This window comes from Balaenoptera acutorostrata, chromosome 5 (genome assembly GCF_949987535.1).
Source record: "Balaenoptera acutorostrata chromosome 5, mBalAcu1.1, whole genome shotgun sequence".
Taxonomy (NCBI): domain Eukaryota; kingdom Metazoa; phylum Chordata; class Mammalia; order Artiodactyla; family Balaenopteridae; genus Balaenoptera; species Balaenoptera acutorostrata.
The window spans coordinates 58,877,922-58,898,491 of NC_080068.1; the positions used below are offsets into that span (position 1 = coordinate 58,877,922).

Consider the following 20,570-nt stretch of genomic DNA (forward strand, 5'->3'; position numbering starts at 1 on the left):
AATGAAAAAAAAAAAAATCACTTCAAAATGTCTAAATATAAAATCTAAAATTATAGCTCTAAATCTATTTTAAATATAAATTCTAAACATGAATTTAGAATTAAATTCAATGACCTAATTACTGGGCCAAGTTCTAAGTTAACTTAGAGACAGAGTATTATATTTATATATAAACATTTAGCTGAAAATAAAGTTAAGTAATATATTCTGGAAATAATTTCTCAGATCAAATAACGCACTAATTCCTTTAAAACTAAGGAATTGGTTTAATTCATTCATTTCATAATCAGATATAAGACTAGCTGCTAAAAAAAAAAAAAAAAAAAAAAAAAAAAGACTAGCTGCTCGGTGAAGGAAATACAATATTTTTTTAAAATAAGTGCTAAAGAAAAAAATACACATAATTGGTATCAGCTTTGGGGAAAAGCACATTATAAAATATATCATGTTTTAAGTAAATAAGAATAACTGGTTTCACTGCATAGTTAAATATTTCATGATATAAAATATACTAAGACATTTAATTTTGGTACATATATGTTATTAAGGTAATACCACTGTCCTTATCCACAAGGGGAAGTCTTATAATAAGCAAATTAATAAATAAATGAACTTCCATTAATATATGAGTGCAAATGATACTTTTAATTTTTACTATTCATTTATTTGATCACTAGTGATAATAATTTCTCAAAATTGATTTAGCATTTTTTTTCTTTTGTAAATTTTTGATTAGTACCTATTTCTTATTTATTTGTTGTTTTATTATTTTACTGTTTTATTATTTTATTTCTCAATATGCATGAGATTTTAATACATTAGATATGTTAACCATGTGTTATAGTTTTTGTAATATTTTCTACAAATGCTATAACATAGTTATTGCCTTTTTTTTTTAAACATCTTTATTGGAGTATAATTGCTTTACAATGGTGTGTTAGTTTCTGCTTTATAACAAAGTGAATCAGTTATACATATACATATGTTCCCATATATCTTCCCTCTTGCGTCTCCCTCCCTCCCACCCTCCCTATCCCACCCCTCTAGGTGGCCACAAAGCACTGAGCTGATCTCCCTGTGCTATGCGGCTGCTTCCCACTAGCTATCTATTTTACGTTTGTTAGTGTATATATGTCCATGCCACTCTCTCACTTTGTCCCAGCCTACCCTTCCCCCTCCCCGTATCCTCAAGTCCACCCTCTAGTAGGTCTGTGTCTTTATTCCCGTCTTGCCCCTAGGTTCTTCATGACCTTTTTTTTTTTTTTTTAGATTCCATATATATGTGTTAGTATACGGTATTTGTTTTTCTCTTTCTGACTTACTTCACTCTGTATGACAGATTCTAGGTCCATCCACCTCACTACAAATAACTCAATTTTGTTTCTTTTTATGGCTGAGTAATATTCCATTGTATATATGTGCCACATCTTCTTTATCCACTCATCTGTTGATGGACACTTAGGTTGCTTCCATGTCCTGGCTATTGTAAATAGAGCTGCAATGAACATTGTGGTACATGACCCTTTTTGAATTATGGTTTTCTCAGGGTATATGCCCAGTAGTGGGATTGCTGGGTCGTATGGTAGTTCTATTTGTAGTTTTTTAAGGAACCTCCATACTGTTCTCCATAGTGGCTGTATCAATTTACATTCCCACCAACAGTGCAAGAGGGTTCCCTTTTCTCCACACCCTCTCCAGCATGTATTGTTTGTAGATTTTTTGATGATGGCCATTCTGACTGGTGTGAGATGATATCTCATTGTAGTTTTGATTTGCATTTCTCTAATGATTCATGATGTTGAGCATTCTTTCATGTGTTTGTTGGCAATCTGTATATCTTCTTTGGAGAAATGTCTGTTTAGGTTTTCTGCCCATTTTTGGATTGGGTTGTTTGTTTTTTTGATATTGAGCTTCATGAGCTGCTTGTAAATTTTGGAGATTAATCCTTTGTCAGTTGCTTCATTTGCAAATATTTTCTCCCATTCTGAGGGTTGTCTTTTGGTCTTGTTTATGGTTTCCTTTGCTGTGCAAAGGCTTTTAAGTTTCATTAGGTCCCATTTGTTTATTTTTGTTTTTATTTCCATTTCTCTAGGAGCTGGATCAAAAAGGATCTTGCCGTGATTTATGTCATAGAGTGTTCTGCCTATGTTTTCCTCTAAGAGTTCTATAGTGTCTGGCCTTACATTTAGGTCTTTAATCCATTTTGAGTTTATTTTTGTGTATGGTGTAGGGAGTGTTCTCATTTCACTCTTTTACATGTAGCTGTCCAGTTTTCCCTGTACCACTTATTGAAGAGGCTGTCTTTTCTCCACTGTATATTCTTGCCTCCTTTTTTTTTTTTTTCTTTTTTTTTTTCTTTTTTTTTTTTTTTTAATTTTATAGCTACTTTATTTATTTATTTATTTATTTTTGGCTGTGTTGGGTCTTCGGTTCGTGCGAGGGCTTTCTCCAGTTGCGGCAAGCGGGGGCCACTCTTCATCGCGGTGCGGGGACCGCTCTTCATCGCGGTGCGCGGGCCTTTCACTATCGCGGCCCCTCCCGTTGCAGGGCACAGGCTCCAGACGCGCAGGCTCAGTAGTTGTGGCTCACGGGCCCAGCTGCTCCGCGGCATGCGGGATCCTCCCAGACCAGGGCTCGAACCCGTGTCCCCCGCATTAGCAGGCAGACTCTCAACCACTGCGCCACCAGGGAAGCCCATTCTTGCCTCCTTTATCAAAGATAAGGTGACCATATGTGTGTGGGTTTATCTCTGGGCTTTCTATCCTGTTCCATTGATCTATATTTCTGTTTGTGTGCCAGTACCATACTGTCTTGATTACTGTAGCTTTGTAGTATAGTCTGAAGTCTGGGAGCCTGATTCCTCCAGCTCCGTTTTTCTTTCTCAAGATTGCTTTGGCTATTCGGGGTCTTTTGTGTTTCCATATAAATTGTGAAATTTTTTGCTCTAGTTCTGTGAAAAATGCCAGTCATAGTTTGATAAGGATTGCATTTAATCTGTAGATTGCTTTGGGTAGTACAGCCATTTTCACAATGTTGATTCTTCCAATCCAAGAACATGGTATGTCTCTCCATCTATTTGTATCATCTTTAATTTCTTTCACCAGTGTCATAATTTTCTGCATACAGGTCTTTTGTCTCATTAGGTAGGTTTATTCCTAGACATTTTATTCTTTTTGTTGTAATGGTAAATGGGAGTGTTTTCTTAATTTCACTTTCAGATTTTTCATCATTAGTGTATAGGAATGAAAGAGATTTCTGTGCATTAATTTTGTATCCTGCTACTTTACCAAATTCACTGATTAGCTCTAGTAGTTTTCTGGTAGCACCTTTAGGATTCTCTATGTATAGTATCATGTCATCTGCAAACAGTGACAGCTTTATGTCTTCTTTCCAATTTGGATTCCATTTATTTCTTTTTCTTCTCTGATTGCTGTAGCTAAAACTTCCAAAACTATGTTGAATAATAGTGGTGAGAGTGGGCAACCTTGTCTTGTTCCTGATCTTAGTGGAAATGGGTTCAGTGTTTCACCACTGAGAATGATGTTGGCTGTGGGTTTGTCATATATGGCCTTTATTATGTTGAGGAAAGTTCCCTCTATGCCTTTTAACTTTTGAGGGGCATGGACATATATACACTGCCAAATGTAAAATAGAGAGCTAGTGGGAAGCAGCTGCATAGCACAGGGAGATCAGCTCAGTGCTTTGTGACCACCTAGTGGGGTGGGATAGGGAGGGTGGGAGGGAGACACAAGAGGGAGGAGATAAGGAGATATATGTATATGTATAGCTGATTCACTTTGTTATAAAGCAGAAACTAACACACCATTGTAAAGCAATTATACCCCAATAAAGATGTTTAAAAAATAAAATTAAATAATAATAATAAAGCTGTATTGTTTTTGAGTTAACTAAAGTGGTAGATGACTCTCAGGTATTTTGCTCATAGTTATTCAATTATTTATCTGGCCATTTATTTTTTGAGTTCTTGAGTACTTTTTATTTCTCTGCTCAAACTTAACTATTGGTGTTTCTCAGGAACCTTTATTTTGTGCCCTTCCTGGGGAGATATAAACTACACCCTACTTCAAGCTGTGACCAAGCGTTGATGACCCTCACATTTATTATCAGCCCAAATATCTCCTGTACTGCAGACAGATTCCTGCAGATTGCCATCTGTGGTTCCCTACTCACCTCAAATAAACAAGCCCCAAATTATACCTGTCAGCATTTCCCACCCCCATAAATGTGCTAACCTAAAATTAATCACAACAGCCATCCGGTGTGAAAGGCTTGGACTTGTTTTCTCTCAAATACTTTCTCTACTCTCACCTCTACCCTTATGTTATAAATGTCTCCGAAATCTCTCCATCTGCCACTACTTTTGTTCAGATGTCATTTCTTTTATCATTGAGAGACTGGTTTCTCTACAATCTTTCAAAATTATCTTGGTAAAAATTCAATTCTAATCATCATATTTTTTCCATTTGTCAGATCAAATCTAAAGTGCTTGTTGAAAAATATAATTAAGTTTAATCATTAAGAAATTATTCAAATAGGATTTTGAGAAATATGCTCATTATTATTAGTTTGGAGTATCATTTAAATATTAAAATTTTAATAATTGAATAAAAGTTGTATTATTATGTTCAGTAGCGTAGACAGAACTCTTCTGGAATTAGACATTTTGATGGCGGCAGCAACATTAAGAATGTCTTTGATAAAACAATCTCACAATTAGACTGATACTCATATGTGTGGTTGCATTTAAAATCAATGATGTTTGTAATGCCTGCACTATTAAACAGTCATTCCAAATTCCTGACAGAAATCAGTAGATGATAATAAACAGCCAGACCTTGACATTATTAAATGATACATAAGACATTTATGCTAATTTAGCCTTTGACTTATCCATCATTTGCCATCCAAAAGTCACTTTAGAAGTAAAATTACAGTTCTATTACTTTAAAAAATGTGGTTCTACACATAGTTTTTCATTAAAAAGACATTAACTTTTCAGAGAAACCACTAGAAAAGTTAATCTCTCTTTGATTCCAGAATGTGAGGATAAAAGTAAAAGATAAACTGTTTATTTTTATGTCAATTAATTTTACAAATCACCCTACACCAAGATTTTAGGTAGAGATGATTACCATTTATTTTCTTTATCATATGTGAGGAAAACCTATCTTTTTTTATATTGTGCGATAGCATATTTTTTTCTTTGTTGTATTTTGCAGCAAATGAAATAATCAAGGATGTTAGAGACAGTGATGCTTGTTACTGCAAGAGTAAGAGTAAGAAAGGATGCAAACTGAACAGTGGGAAATTTCTCAATCTATTCTGTACTAAATTTGTGGCTTTGGGGGACCGGTTCTCTTTCACTTTACACAGGTGATTAAAGCTGTAGAGGAAGGCTACCGTCTGCCAAGCCCCATGGACTGTCCTGCTGCTCTCTACCAATTAATGCTGGATTGCTGGCAGAAAGACCGAAATAGCAGGCCCAAGTTTGATGAAATCGTCAATATGTTGGACAAGCTGATCCGTAACCCAAGTAGCTTGAAGACGCTGGTTAATGCATCGAGCAGGTACAAGGCCAGTCCAGAGAGGTGTTTCTGAATATTGCTAATTCAGATTGATGCCACAAATATCAAGTTAATGAAATTATTTGTGTACACATGCTAGCCTATGAACCTATATTACACTAATTTATTTGAATATGGTTTTTGCATAATGTTATTCTTTTATAATGAGTGAAATATAAATGATTAAATTATACTTTAAAACACCTGTACCTAATCTAATAGTGTAATCTACCAGTTTCAAATAAATGTTAACTATAGCCAGATTCAGGTAGCATTTTTAAAAATCCCCAGATATGTGTATTTTCAGGTGCTTTGGACCCCACGTAGGTTTGGATGGGGGAAAATAAGATTATAAGATGATGGGGAAAAGCCAATTAAGCACTGGTATAATTTTAAACAGGAGATATATAACAACAATTACTCTTTAATTTCCTTAGAATAGATTTCACCACCTGTCATATTTTATGAACAACTCCTTTTCCTTATCCAGTTGAGTACAGATATTTGGATAATCATTTACTGTGTAGTATGAACAGGACTTAAAAATAATAAATGAGTAATCTTGTGGAAAAAATTTGTGTGGGCAAATGAGCATTTTTTAAACTTTTCTGAATGCATGTGAATGCATTTAAATAATGTTACATTATATAAAGCATTCTTACCTCTTTTACCTGAAAAATTACAAAATTATCCTCTCAAAAAATAAATCAGTTTGATTCTGTACTAGAAAATTTACCAAACTGTTATTTTCACTATATATAAGGCAGTTGTCTATCTCCACAAGAAAAGGTATCCTGCTGGTAACTGAACTGGCTGCCCATAGTATGAACTAAATGAGAAACAATTTGTTGATAAAGTTACATAAGTTCTATGATTCTGGTATAACATTTGTTTACTAGGCAAAAAGTCATTTTTAAATACAAATGAGGAATGAATCTTCAAACTCTGTTCAGGCATCATTAACTTTCTATGGTAGCAACTGGAGAATGCATCTTAGAGATCATTCCTTATGTTGTTCCCGAAATAACTGCTTTTAAATTGTTTATTGTCATCTAAAATATTGTGTTTCTCTCATCTACTTGTTTGAGTTATGTTAAGTTGTCACAAATGGATATAAGGAGAGGAAATCATAAAAAGATATTTTTATATTCTAAATTGTATTAATTTATATCAGCATCATCATTATAGCTTGAGAGCAGCTTTAAAATCTCCAAAGAATTTTCATATTTCCTTGTATGTATTATGTAGAATTCAGCTTGCTAGGTTTCATTTAAATAGATTTACCTTAAGACTATACAGTTGGTCCTCTGTATGTGCAGATGTGGAGAGCCGACTGTACTACACCATTTTATATAAGGGACTTGAGCATCCATAGTTTTCGGTATCCATGGGGTGGAGGGCGGGGTCCTGGAACCAATCCCCTGCAGATACTGGGAGAGGACTGTATCGCTCACTACCCCATCTTTATTCAGTCATCTACAAATCCTGGTTCTAGAAGGTGTTAGCTCCTGATTCACTGTCTCTTTCTCTCTATCCCAACCCATGTCACAAAACTAGGTGATTTGAGTAACCATGTAGATGATATTCAAATATGTCTCAATACTTGAAATTTTCCCCTTCAATGATTTTGGTCTCTAGCCCACCTTGGACTCTTTTTCATATTCATATTCTAGACTTTGCTATTACCAAAATTTGTAACTCTTCTATAATCTCAACTTTGAGATTCTATTCTCCATTCTATCTTCAACAAATCTTTGACTGTACTGTTTAATGACTACAAATTACTATTAAATGTCCACTTATTCATCCAATAAATATTCATGTGTCTACTCTGTGTCATGCTGTGGGCTAGGTGCTGATTATACAACATTGAGCAGCACACTGTTGGGGGAGAGAGAGATAAACAAAATAAAAACATTGTGAGAGTGAGAGTAGAATTTAGCAGAATAACCATGAGCTAGAGTGCTTGTGCAGGTAAGACATGATGATGTCTTGAACTAAGGTGGTGACAAATTAAATAGAAATGGTCAGATTTGCAATATATTTGAAGTCGAATGGATAGTACACACAATTATAGATTGTGAGGGGACTGAAAACGAGGAAGCAGCAGACTATTGTATCACAGAGTATAAAGATGAGAACTTCAGGAAGAATTGGATGTGGAGAAGATGAGTAGTGTGGCTTTGGACATGTTGTGATGAGAACCCCAGGAACTAATGGAGACATGAAGTAAGCATATGAATATATGAGAGATTTAGGCAGGAGATGAAATTTGGAGAAAAATAGATGCTATGAAAGTGGGTAAAACTGCCTAAAGTAGAATAAAGTTATAGCCTGAGTAGACGAGATACAGAGCCATGTCCTGGCTACCTCCAAATTTTAAAGTCAGACAAAGAAGCAAGCAAAGGAGATTGAAGAGACGCGCACACTGTCATGGTAGCCACAAAAGAGAGAACAGTGATTCAAAGAAGGTTGAGATAAGGTAAAATTTCAAGAGGGAGGTAGTAGTGGTGATTGTTGAATGTTTCTGAAAGGTCAGTCATCTTACATATTGGAAAATCTTCACAGATTTTGATAAAATCGAGGTCATTGCTCACCTTAACCAGAGCAATTTTTATAGAATTGGTGTGGAAGAAACTACACTGAAGTAGGTTGAAGTGTAAATGGGATGTGAGAAAGTACAGAGAACATGAGTAGAAAGAAAGGTATATGTCCTACATCTTATGGTTGAAATGTACTTAAGTAAACTCCCACTGATGGACATTTAAACTGCTTTTGATGTTTACTTTCATTAGCAAAAAAGTGCACGTGTACTTTTTGCCATTTTTCCTGATTATTTCCTTAGGATACCTTTCTAGAAATCATCATCTTCATCATCATCATTATCATATCATATATTATTGGACAAAGTGTATAAATTTAGTATAGTTAAGAGCATCGCATGGTTTGATTAATTCTATTCAGTTTTCTTATGTATTGGGGGTTACATTTTGCTTTCCAGTTCCACTACTGGAATTAACCAGTAATTAGGTGAATTAACAAGCACCCCTGTATATGTAAGAGCATAATATAAAGGATAACTAACTTCTGGTCTCCTGGGAAAGTAGCTTGAATGAGCATGAGTTTCTCTAGTGAAGTCTAGAAGCAATTGGCTTTGCACAAATTATCCTGCATATCTCTATTCAGTAGCATTTTCTATATTATTTTTACAAATAAAACAGCTTCAGGAAGTAAATACATCTAAATTACTACATGGAATTTTTAGCTAATGTTTTGTATTACAGAAAGTGTACCTATCAAGTCATTATAAGTCATCATTAACTATGGATAGAATAAATCTGAATAGATTGTTTTGTGTTCTGTATTTTGAATTACTTTCTTCCTTGTTAGCATTTGTATATTTTTCTATTATAAATATACTTATAGACTCAAAGATCCATTGATTATGAGCTAATATTACAATATAATTTGTTACAAAAGAATTTAAATGTTACTTTTAATATTTGTCTTTTATGTGTTTTAGAGTACCTAATTTGTTGGCAGAACATGGCTCACTGGGGTCTGGGGCCTACAGATCAGTAGGTGAATGGCTAGAAGCAATCAAAATGGGCCGATATACAGAGATTTTCATGGAAAATGGATACAGTTCAATGGACGCTGTGGCTCAGGTGACCTTGGAGTGAGTAATTTTTCTGATAATTTTTACATAATTGCTGGGGCGAGAAAAATTGTTCAGAAACCAATCCGGATGAGGTCAAGGGAAATCAGTTAACCTTTGTCCATGTATGGCAGCTTTCAAAGAAGCCTCTTCATTTTTAGCCTGTATTGTTAACAACTGCATGGTTAATGCTACTTGTGGCCAGTATCTTTGCTTCTTTACTTCAAACAAATAACATTTGTGTACTGGAATAATTGGAATAACATCTCCTTGGCAAAATACTGGTACTTTGTGTTGTGGAAAAGATGTTTTCTTGACAAAGTTTTTATACTGATACCTATGTTATATGAATGTAAATACAAAACAAAACAAACTGTAAGCACAATTGGTGTGGCTAGCCGTAAATAACAACAAAACATACTCTTAAATTTTGGCTCTGATGAATACCCAGGTAACATCAGCTTAAGCAAAGCTTCCCAGGCAGGAATCTTGTTTACTCTCTAAGTGGTGCATATTATATTCTTGCAATCCAAGGATATATTAGATCCTGCCTCTGATTTGTTATTTGGTACAATCTCAGTGGAACCAATTGTGCCCTTTTCTGTTTGCACGTTTAAGACAAAGTTTATCAAATCTTATTAAATAAAAATCACTAGAGTTAAATATTGAATTCTTTAAGGTTGTAAGTTGTTTGTATCTTATTATATACTCTGTATGTGTAATTACTTTAGCCTAATATTTGTTATTTGTGAAAATTAACTGTTGTTATGGTGGTTACATCTAGATTACATTAACACGAATGATGTTTTAACCTGTGAATATAATGATAACTTAGTTCAAATTACCTACAAATTCAAAGGTTAAAATATTGTTGTAAGGTTTAAAACATGGTAGAACCTTCCAAAGCACTAAACCACAGACCTTCTTCCATTACTTCACATAATATGAACACTGAGTGCTTGGTTCTCACCATTTCTATTCTGGCATTCTCTGGTTCATTGAATTCACTGCCTATCCACAAAAAGGTAACAGGGTACCATCATTTATCACCAATTAATGTCACATTCTCTCAGCATTTCTCTTCTCCATAACTATAGCTAAAAGGACCTAAAACCACCACTCAGCTGGCTATCTTAATTTATTGAATCCCATTTTCATCATCACCACTAAATCATATATACTTGATGACACGTATACTTTGCCCATTATTTCTTTGGACACTCAAAAAACTCATCTGTCCTATACTTAAAATAATAAATGGAAAATTTTACTGATAATTTAAAACTATTTTTACATGATTGCTCTTTAATTTTTCAGTAAAAATGGTCATTTTAATTTATTAAAGTCATTTGTCATTTTATATTAAAATGATACTGTAGGTATTTCTTCTACCCAATGTCAGATTACTTGTAAATATATAATAAAACTATTTGCATTAAATGATGTCTCTTTTTTTAATTAAAATAGCACATATACATGTATATATTTATATCCACTACATTTTTGCTTCTCCCTTCAGAGAATAGTTATAATCACCAATAATGGCTTTTGCATTAACTACCTCTGTTTTACTTTCTTTGGGGCCCCCAAATATTGTAAATATGTTGAATGTTTTAGAATTATGGTTTCACTTTTTCTTATTTCTTTTAATTCCTTTCTCTTTACTCTCCTATTTTCCCTTCTATCTCCAAACTCTCTCATTTTGTCTGTTTTCTTTCAAGCCCTAATAGCTTCTTCTATCGTCTTATGATGGTCTGCAGCTCATTTCTATTTTCCAGTATTTTTGTCTGGTCAATTCTTCTCTACTTGGTTCAATTTCTTCTCTCTCTGTTACTTTGGTAGCTTGTTGCCTCCTGCTATATTGCCTCCTTTCAGATATTTTATGTTTTAATTTATTTACTCTGACCAGAAGAGTAAGGTGAAATTAAGAGACTTACCAACATCTTCCTGTTCAGAGAATGTTAGTCACCATGTGTCAATTGCTTGAGTTTCCTGGGACCATAATAACACATTCCTTACTAGGAACTGAGCCAGCCAACCTTAACCACAGTGAAGCTGATTTATTGGAGAGTCCAACACCTTTTAAATACATGTCCTCTTGTTTATTGTGGGTTTTTTGTTTTGTTTTCTGATTTTTGGTTTTTATAAATATTTGAATTGTAGGGCTGATTTTTTTTAATAAATTTATTTATCTTTAATTTATTTATTTTTGATTTATTTATTTTTGACCGAGTTGGGTCTTCATTGCTACGCGTGGGCTTTCTCTAGTTGCAGCGAGCAGGGGCTACTCTTCATTGCGGTGCACGAGCTTCTCATTGCGGTGGCATCTCTTGTTGCGGAGCATGGGCTCTAGGAACACGGGCTTCAGTAGTTGTGGCACACGGGCTCAGCAGTTGTGGCTTGAGGGCTCTAGAGTGAAAGCTCAGTAGTTGTAGCGCACAGGCTTAGTTGCTCTGTGGCATGTGGGATCTTCCCAGACCAGGGATCGAACCCATGTTTCCTGCATTGGCAGGCGTATTCTTAACCACTGCACCACCAGGGAAGTCCTGTTTATTGTGTTTTTGACCATATTTTTTTCCTATTAGTAAGAACATATTTTTCAAAATATTATGTTAAATAACTCACAAAAGAGTGGGTAATCAGTTACTTGTTTGGTCAGAAATATAAGAAACAAAATTATCTATGCATTTTGCTTGCCCTTCACCAAAAAAAGTCAGTCATTATTAAGGACTATGGCAAAGGAACAGGGATATCAGTAAAGACAAACTCTTAAATACTTAATGATTTATTTATACACGGTCTTTGCCTATATCTAAACAATAATTTTATGTAGCCTGTATAATACTATCATAAAATAAAATATTAGTGCCAGTATTATTGCCAGAGTATAATAGAAACTGAGAAATGGAAGAAATATTCATACCTGTAATAAATGCTTAGAAAAAAAACCTAAAATTAATTAATATAAAGCAAAAGATCAAACTGCCATATACCTACATAAGAAAAATATGCTATAATTTGCGCCATTAAATTTGTTCTCATGGTGGGTTTAGAATAAGGAAGAGTAAACAATTATAGTTTTTCAGAACCACATACTTTGGTGAAAATTTCCTTCACATAAAGGTTTAATTTTATTTATTTATTTATTTATTTTTGCCAGCACATACATGTATGGCTTGATGTGGAATAGAAATGAAATATTTCAAGATCTTAGAGTTAAAATGTGTTCAATGAAAGTGGCTTTCAACCTTAGATGTTTCTGTCTGCTGATCTCTGTGCCTAAACTTTGCTGTTCTGTGAAGAGTACTCAGAACAATTGTTGTAGCAGTAATTACGCAATCTGTACTATGGTGTTTAAGTGCAGTGAGTTATGGTCGATAGGGGGAATTGTGAGCTTGAGGTGAGTTGCAAAATGAATCCAAAGATTTGAATTAAGGACGGTATTACAGCTGTTTTTTAAACTTCTTGTCAGACCAGTACTATCAACTTTTGATTATTCAGAAAATGAGCAAAGTCCAATGAACTTAAATATTATGTCAATTGTGTGTAAGCTGAAGAGATTACTATTAGTATCATTTATTAAAATGGGGTCTTAAAATATTAAAATATTTTAAAGGAAAGTGTCACAAATCTAGAGCCAAAATTTGTGCACACTAATTCAAATAAATTTAACTTATCATTATGCATAATTTATTATATGCCTAAAATACACATAGGAGTGCTTACTGTCTTCTGTGCTCTACATAAGTAAGCTAAAATGTCTAGTGAAACCTCACAAGGTCTCAACTGTTGAAAAACATAATCAAATCATGATTAAGTTCTCTCTTGCTAAATATATGTATATTTATCTTGTACAGTACATATATAATGATTATCAGGATTCTTCTAAGTGAACCAAAAAGGTCCAAATATACAACTGCATAATAAAACTATGACAAAAAGAATAAGCACTGAAATTTAGTGAATATTCATTAAACTCTCTTCTCCCTTCTCCTATCCAGCCAGTGTTGGTGGGGCTAAGTACCAACGATATGGCTAAAAGGTGTGTAAAGAAGAAGGGAGAAGAATGTAAAGGAATGTTTCCTCTACAAGTGGATGAACTACATCCTGAATAATCAAGAGCTGGTTCCAATATCAACTAAACAACTCTCGTTATTCTCCACTTTTCATTCTGCCATTTTAGCACCATAATATCAGTGTTTTCCATTATTTAATATTATGGAATAACATTTGAAAAAAATATTGGAATGTCTTCACAACAATGGCAATTCATTATATTTGCAGTGTTTCTAAAACTAACCATGCTTTGTTGACAAAATCCAAACCATTTTTTATGTAACAGTACTATTCTCATCATGTTTAGATTCATAGGCCTATGCTGAAATATAGTTCATCATCATTAGAATTGGCTTTGGGTATTACTTAAGATTACACGTGGTCATGATAAAAATTAGTATAATATTTGTAAAGGGGACACACCTAAAACTTTGCCTTGCTACAGAAATTCCTATATGGAAAAACGAAATAGTAAAATACATCTTAAACCATTTTCAAGTTTTTTTTTTCAAAAATCATTGCAAATAGAGCAGCACCTTCATCATGAAATGTAAAATACTTCAATTTTTATCAAATTTCTCTCACATTATTACTGTTAAATTGACCATTTAATATGTACTTTAAGAAGTAAAATGGAAATTGTTGGAAATCACAAAAGTGTGAGACAAAACTACATAAAAGAAAATACTTTAATGTACTTATCAATATTGGAATAAAGTTACTTAACCTTTACCAGAAACATTTTTCTAATACCTTTTTAATTCTCATTTGTAGTATTATTAGAAAAATAATAAACGGGACTTTTAAAGAAACTACTTTGCTGCTGAGAACAAGTTTAACTGCATTAATAATCTTATTTCTCCGCACTTTTTAACTGTAAATCACATTGTATAAAGGTAAATGTATATTGCATGCATTATGAATGCTACTTTCTAAATCTCTGCACATTAATTTGACAGCTTTTGAAATGACAGATCAGATTTTAAAAACAACAGCATTCCATTAAAGACATAATTTATGGCAGTATGTAAAACTCAATGCTGTGTTTTCATAATTCCGTTTATCCCATGGAAAGAGGGGTAGAGGTGGGAGGTGAGATGGAGGAAGAGAGAGGAAGAAGGAGAGAGAGAATTTCAGTGGTCTGACCTTCCGTATGAATCTTAGGGGATAATCAGATCATAAGATGACCCTAAATAAAATTTTATGCTTGGGAAATTTCAAACAAATTTAATTTAAAATCTAGATATATGAAATGTTCTGAAGAAGGACAGGTTTTATTTGCCTGTAAACACAAACTCTATAACTGTATTAATCCAATACAATTCCTTAAAACATTCATTCTTTAGCATGATATAGATGCCACAAAAAATTTAAATTCCCAAAGCACTGAACCAGAGTCTTTCTTGCGGTTATTTGCAGAGAATGAGGTTATATTTACATATACTATAATAACAGGTTAAGACAGTGGAAACAAAAATAAGTCAAACTAGTGATTTCATAAGAGTTAGACAAAACAACCAAGAGTTGGAATATGGAATACATACACGCATACACCCATGCCCCGCCCCCCATAGACACACACTTCAAATTAAGGTTTTGGTATTGTATATGCAAAGTCCACCCTGTTTGAGCAGGAAAACCTGTAAAATTTTTTCAGGTCTTTCAGAATAAACTGTAATAGATATTTTCAAAACCTCATTCCTATTAATTGGGTTGGCCATATGAATTGTGCAGTTTAAGTATGTATATATTAAATCAGTACTTTCAAATCTGAATTTGTCAGAATCACCTGTAGGTTCATAAAGCATATGATAAAACATATGTTTTAAACTTTATTTCAAGTACTAATTATTTACATTCTCTAGTAGAGGTTGATTGCTTTCAGTTTAAGAAATTTTAGACTCTTTTCTCCTGACTTAGGTCCAAAGTTTGGTAGTGAGCACCCGTGAATTCTCTTATCTTCGCAATTCATGATGCATAAGTTACATGTGGAAACATGAGAGTATTAGTTAGCCCTTAACTGTAGTTGCCATGAAGTATACTTCCATAGATTGTGTTACCATAGCTTCAGTCAAAGAAGTATGCATTTGGTTTCCTTTATTAGATATCTTCTTTCTTTTAGAATTTTGGATATTTGATGTTATATATACAGAGTTCTCATTTTACAGATGAATAAATAATTACATGTAATTTAAAGTTCTTTGCTCAAAATTATATCTCAGAGAAATGAGAAATTAAGAGTATGGACTTTGGTGTCAGATTCTTGGTTTTCGTCCCGGCTCTGCTAAGACTGGCTGTGTTATCTAGCCAAGTGATTGCTTTTTTTTTTTTAGCTATTTGCCATTTGCTAAAACTCTCATAAGAAATCAAGAAAACATAAAAAGAAAAAGACACCTAAGGTATTATTTAGATAAATAATTATTTCCAATAATAATACACATGGAGGTTAAGTACCCATTTATTCAATTTGTATCCTCTGATAATTAAGAGATTTCTTGGATCTTCCAAAACTATTCAATTTTACACATAATGATTCTAGTGTCATTGTGTCCAATTCTGAAGAATTCTAAGCCAATCTGAAATTGATGCATTTACTGAATGCAAAAATATTCTACTTTTAGCATAATGTGTTAGAGTAATTATCTAAAGAAATCTAACATACCAAACATCCCTTGTCATTTAAAAATCTTGAATTGTTAATGCTCATTTTTTATAATTAACGTTATTATTTGCCAAACGTACCTGAATTATTATATTTGCCAAACGCATATTTTGGGAAAACAGAATTCCTGAATATCCTATGAAATAACATTTAAAAACCATGAGCACAGGCCTTGAGCTCCATAATATGACAGTAGTTTAGGAATCTAAACATTTGTAATTTTCTTTTGAATAATAAGCTTGTTTAAAAGAAACAGTATGAAAGCATCTTGGTTGAAAAGACTGCTTGATAGCGTGTAATCTTCAGAATGCTCTAAATGCCAATAGAGCCTAGATGTATTTGATAAAGGAAGAAAACTCCCCTACTTTGGGTTCCAAGTAAAAAATAAAATATTTGTAAGTGTTATAAGAGCAATGTAGTGCTGATTATCCCCTAAAGATATCTGTTATAGAAGATGATTGTGCTGACTGAGTCACTTGAAAAGTTTGGTCTTCAACCGCTTAGCTATGAAATTTTTTAAAGTGTATTTTATGCTCACTTCTTTTAGCAAAAAAAAAAAAAAAAAAAAACTGTGCTTGTTCATATTGTAGGTCCATATTTTCAAAACCGTTCAATGAAATTGTACCCTTTAATTTAAATATTTATTGGTAAGCATGCGCAAATTTGTTTTTTTACTGCTCTGTGCCACCAAAATAATCACGTCCAAAAAGGGGGGCAACTATATAATAGATCACTCCTTGTTTTAAATATATCTTTGACTGCAAACAGATTTTCAGGTACAATTTTAGAGCCTGCTTTTGAAAACTGGACCCTGTATGTCGAAATTGGGATTGTAATCTAATTAGTTTCTGCAAAATGTTTGCCTCTTTGCCAGCGTGAAGTAGTGAGGTGCGCTACAAATTGAATCAATACATACATCCAATGTGTGCTTTCTTCATGCAGGGATTTGAGACGGCTTGGAGTGACTCTTGTTGGTCACCAGAAGAAGATTATGAACAGCCTTCAAGAAATGAAGGTGCAGCTGGTCAACGGGTTGGTACCATTGTAACTTCAGTTAATTGTCACTTCGTCAAGTGAATGATTCTGCACTTTGTAAACAAGCCCTGAGATTTAGTTTAACAAATAAGAGGGGGTAAAAGGGAAAACTCAGTGATTTCTAAACCTTAAGAAAGCGTTTGTTTCAGCCACAGAATTTGCGATCAGTGTTTTACTAAAATCTCTTTATCTTCCTCTCAATATCTTCATTCTTCATGAAGCAAATATAACCAGCATGGAATAAGAACATGAGGTTAAACATTATCTTATATTACAACAACAAAATCCTTCTCACTACTTCTACAAAATTTTATATATGAAATATATAACTATATATAGCACCTTTATAGACTGAATGAAGGCAGCCCTTTTCAAAACTTCCAAGAATCTATTTGAAAGGAAAAGTTTTATGGCCATTTGTGGGCTAACAAAAGCTGCAGTTTACTGAAGTTGACTTCAAACTTCAAGTCTTAATTGTCTACATAAGTGTATTGAAGAGCAATATGGTTAGATAATTTCTAAATAGATATCTTCTTTTGTAATTTTAAATGCTGTTACACAGCGTTAAGTTATAGAAACTAGTGTATAAACATGTTGCTTGATCAAGGACAAGTACAATACAGGGTGTATATTTATTTTTCTGTGTTATAAAATTTACTTTTAGTTGTTCTTCTAGAAACTACTAGGTAATAAATGTGAATATACGGTATAATTTGCTATATACCCAGGAATCAATTTAAGTTGGAGCTCTGTGTGTGTGTGGCTTGCACATGTGTGTATTACCATTCTGCTTGCATCGTTAATAGTGTTTTAATTTTAGCAACATTCAGGAACAAGTGTTCCAGTGTATTAGGAATTGGAGAAATAAGGAAGCTGTAAAACAAAATTTAACCCAAGCTTGTGTCTTTTTTCCTCTCATGTGTCTAAAAGCTACTAAATCTCTTTATTCACCAACAGGAAATGTCTAAAAGACTAAATCCCCTTTGGCGTTTTAAAAACACTTTGTGATATCTGTGACAATGCAGTTCTTCTAGCCATTAATCTTGCACCCCTGTAAGAAATTTCACCTTTCTGAGTCCCAGAAAATATCTTGTCAAGCAAAGTTGACACCGAAGGGCACATTTTCAGCAGGATGTAGAAGGATTTAACTGTGCAGACTTCTGTTAATGTTGTTAAATCCAGCACATAGCACCAAGCATTACCCCTAAGTGCTAATCCTTGGTAACCGTTTCCCTTGTGGCTCAGCTCTAAGAAATTTTGATACTAAAGCAGCAATGGAATGATGATAAATATATATGTATATATTTTTCCCTTTAGAATTTTCTCTATGGCAAGACTTGACAGTTTTATTTGTTGATGGCAGTTTATTCATTTGGTAATTTCATCTTGTATTCAGTTACACTGAACTGAATTTATTTTGATGAGCCCATCTAAAGTGTTATTTAATTGACCTTATTAAGAAATATATGTCCTATGTACATTCTATATACCACACTTGGTGAAGACTGACATTTGAACTGTTTATTAGAACTTGAACAAAACTGAGTTCCTTGGTGAAATAACCAAGTTTTTTTGTATTATTACACTTTATAAATCATGAATGACATGTGATTATTCAAAGAGCACAGCATATAAGCAAAATACAGCCTACTTCTGGTTACCAATGGCAACAGTTATATTGGAGTAGCTTGGATTAGTGACATCCATAGGGAATATACCAGCATTATATTGTTGGCACTCCCTCTCTCGTTCCCAAGCGCCTGTTTCAGTCAAATGTTAGCACATACAAGAATAAACTTTTGGACGTAACTTCTTTCTACCCTGCCCACCTTTTACTTAAGTATCTCTTTGCTAAAGAATATAAGGAAAAAGGGAAGTTTTAAGCAATTTCAAATGATATCTTGAGTCCTGTCCAATGAGGGCTACAATTCTTTACTGGGTCTATACTGTACCATGGGTCCGCACAAACTATGCTTAAGTATACTCTATAGTAGTGAAATTTCTGGAGAAAATAGAGAGAGATGGACTTAACTTTGTCTTGATAAAATCACAAGTAAGGAGGCATCACCATTATGAAAGATGCATTTGTTCATTTCAGGAAACAAAAAAGTAACTAAACTAATTCCTTTTGTACAAAATAATTGGAGATTGTGTTGCATTTATTGAATTTAGTAAAACCAACCAAATATAAGTTATAAAGTAACCATTGAGAAACTTCAAAGTAAGAATAAATGTATTGATTTAAAAGAGAAACGACCATAAGTTTTAGAGTTGATGGACTAGCCACAATTACTTATACATAACAAATATACTTAAATTGTTTTCCAGCTTTATGTGTTCAAAGATGATTGGGAGGTCAGGACGGACTATATCTAAGTGATTGGAATTTGAAGTTACAATGCAGATTTTCTCTTTTACACAAAAGAACATTATAAATTAATATCGATCAAATTTATTTCCTTCCTTTGCAACCTTAATGTATATTTTGGAAAGTAAATTGAGATGAAAGTTAAATAGACACATAGCTTTCATCCATATCTCACTTTGGTTGAGACTTGCTAAGGAATGTCAATATGATTTTAGAAGATGTACTCCCACCCCCCCCCCCCAAAAAAGAAGAAAGAATTCCTTTCAAAAATATTTGTTCACCACTGGATATATCACCAATTGGGAAGTGCCAATCTCATCTATAAATGTGAGAAGTGGAACAAGGAGAGAGGCAGCTTTTGTGAAATGCAACGAGGCGGTAACCCAGGGCAGGGTTTGACAAATCTTGACTGTGTGATTTCTTATCCTTTTGGTTCATATCGTCACTTACCAGACAACCAAAAATAAAATATAGATTCAATAATTTTATTACATAAGATAGATTTGTCAAATTAAACATAATGTTATTTTAACTATCAGTAACAGTATCTTTAAATCATAAGTCTTTCTCAGTGTTTAACTTTGAAAAAGAGGTACAAGCAGGGAGTAATTCTCAACTTACTGATATCTATCGAAGTCACTCAATTCTACTTTTATCAATCATAATTTGTTTTCTAATCTTGCCATTTGCTCACATGTAAAAATGACATAACCAGTTCTTCTTGGCTGTTGAAATGTATGAATTGTATGTAAAAATTTTGATTTTCCCGTTTAAAAAAAATTAATGTGCATGGTCTTTTATTTCTTGTATTATAATCACCAAGTCAGTGTTCCAAAGTTGTAGGATTACTATAAAAATTATATTCCAATATTCTACCTAAACTTAAATGTGGTCAGCATTATTAGTTTCAGAGTTGCCAAAACAATACAAAACATCCTTAACTCAGTTTGTAAGAGTTTTAACCAGTGTGCAATGGTGAAGAAATAGTTTCCTATCTCAAGTTTAAAATGGAAAATTAATATCAATTGAGCACTTAATGTGTTTGCATGTCTGCTATTTAATCTCCATGTGAAAGTTAAAGATTTTTTTAACACCATTCTTTCTCCCATTTAAAGTGGGTTCTCAAAAGCACAAGCAGAGATATTTACCTGTGGAAGACGTTTGTTGGCTGTAATTGTGCATTAGATGGCAAATGCCATTTGAGTC

At 33.4% G+C, this 20,570-nt stretch overlaps 1 protein-coding gene across 5 annotated transcripts in view; it reads left to right on the plus strand.

The window, feature by feature from the left end:
* EPHA5 (EPH receptor A5) overlaps window positions 1-17,185 on the plus strand; it is a 313,487-nt gene extending 296,302 nt beyond the window's left edge. For all 5 annotated transcript variants that reach the window (XM_007193544.2, XM_057547286.1, XM_057547285.1 and 2 more), the window contains 3 exons: window positions 5,395-5,588; window positions 9,109-9,264; window positions 16,904-17,185. In XM_007193544.2, coding sequence (XP_007193606.1) covers window positions 5,395-5,588; window positions 9,109-9,264; window positions 16,904-17,009 — 456 coding nt within the window. In that variant the 3' untranslated portion in view covers window positions 17,010-17,185. The remainder of the gene's footprint in view (window positions 1-5,394; window positions 5,589-9,108; window positions 9,265-16,903) is intronic.
* Window positions 17,186-20,570: the final 3,385 nt, after the last annotated feature.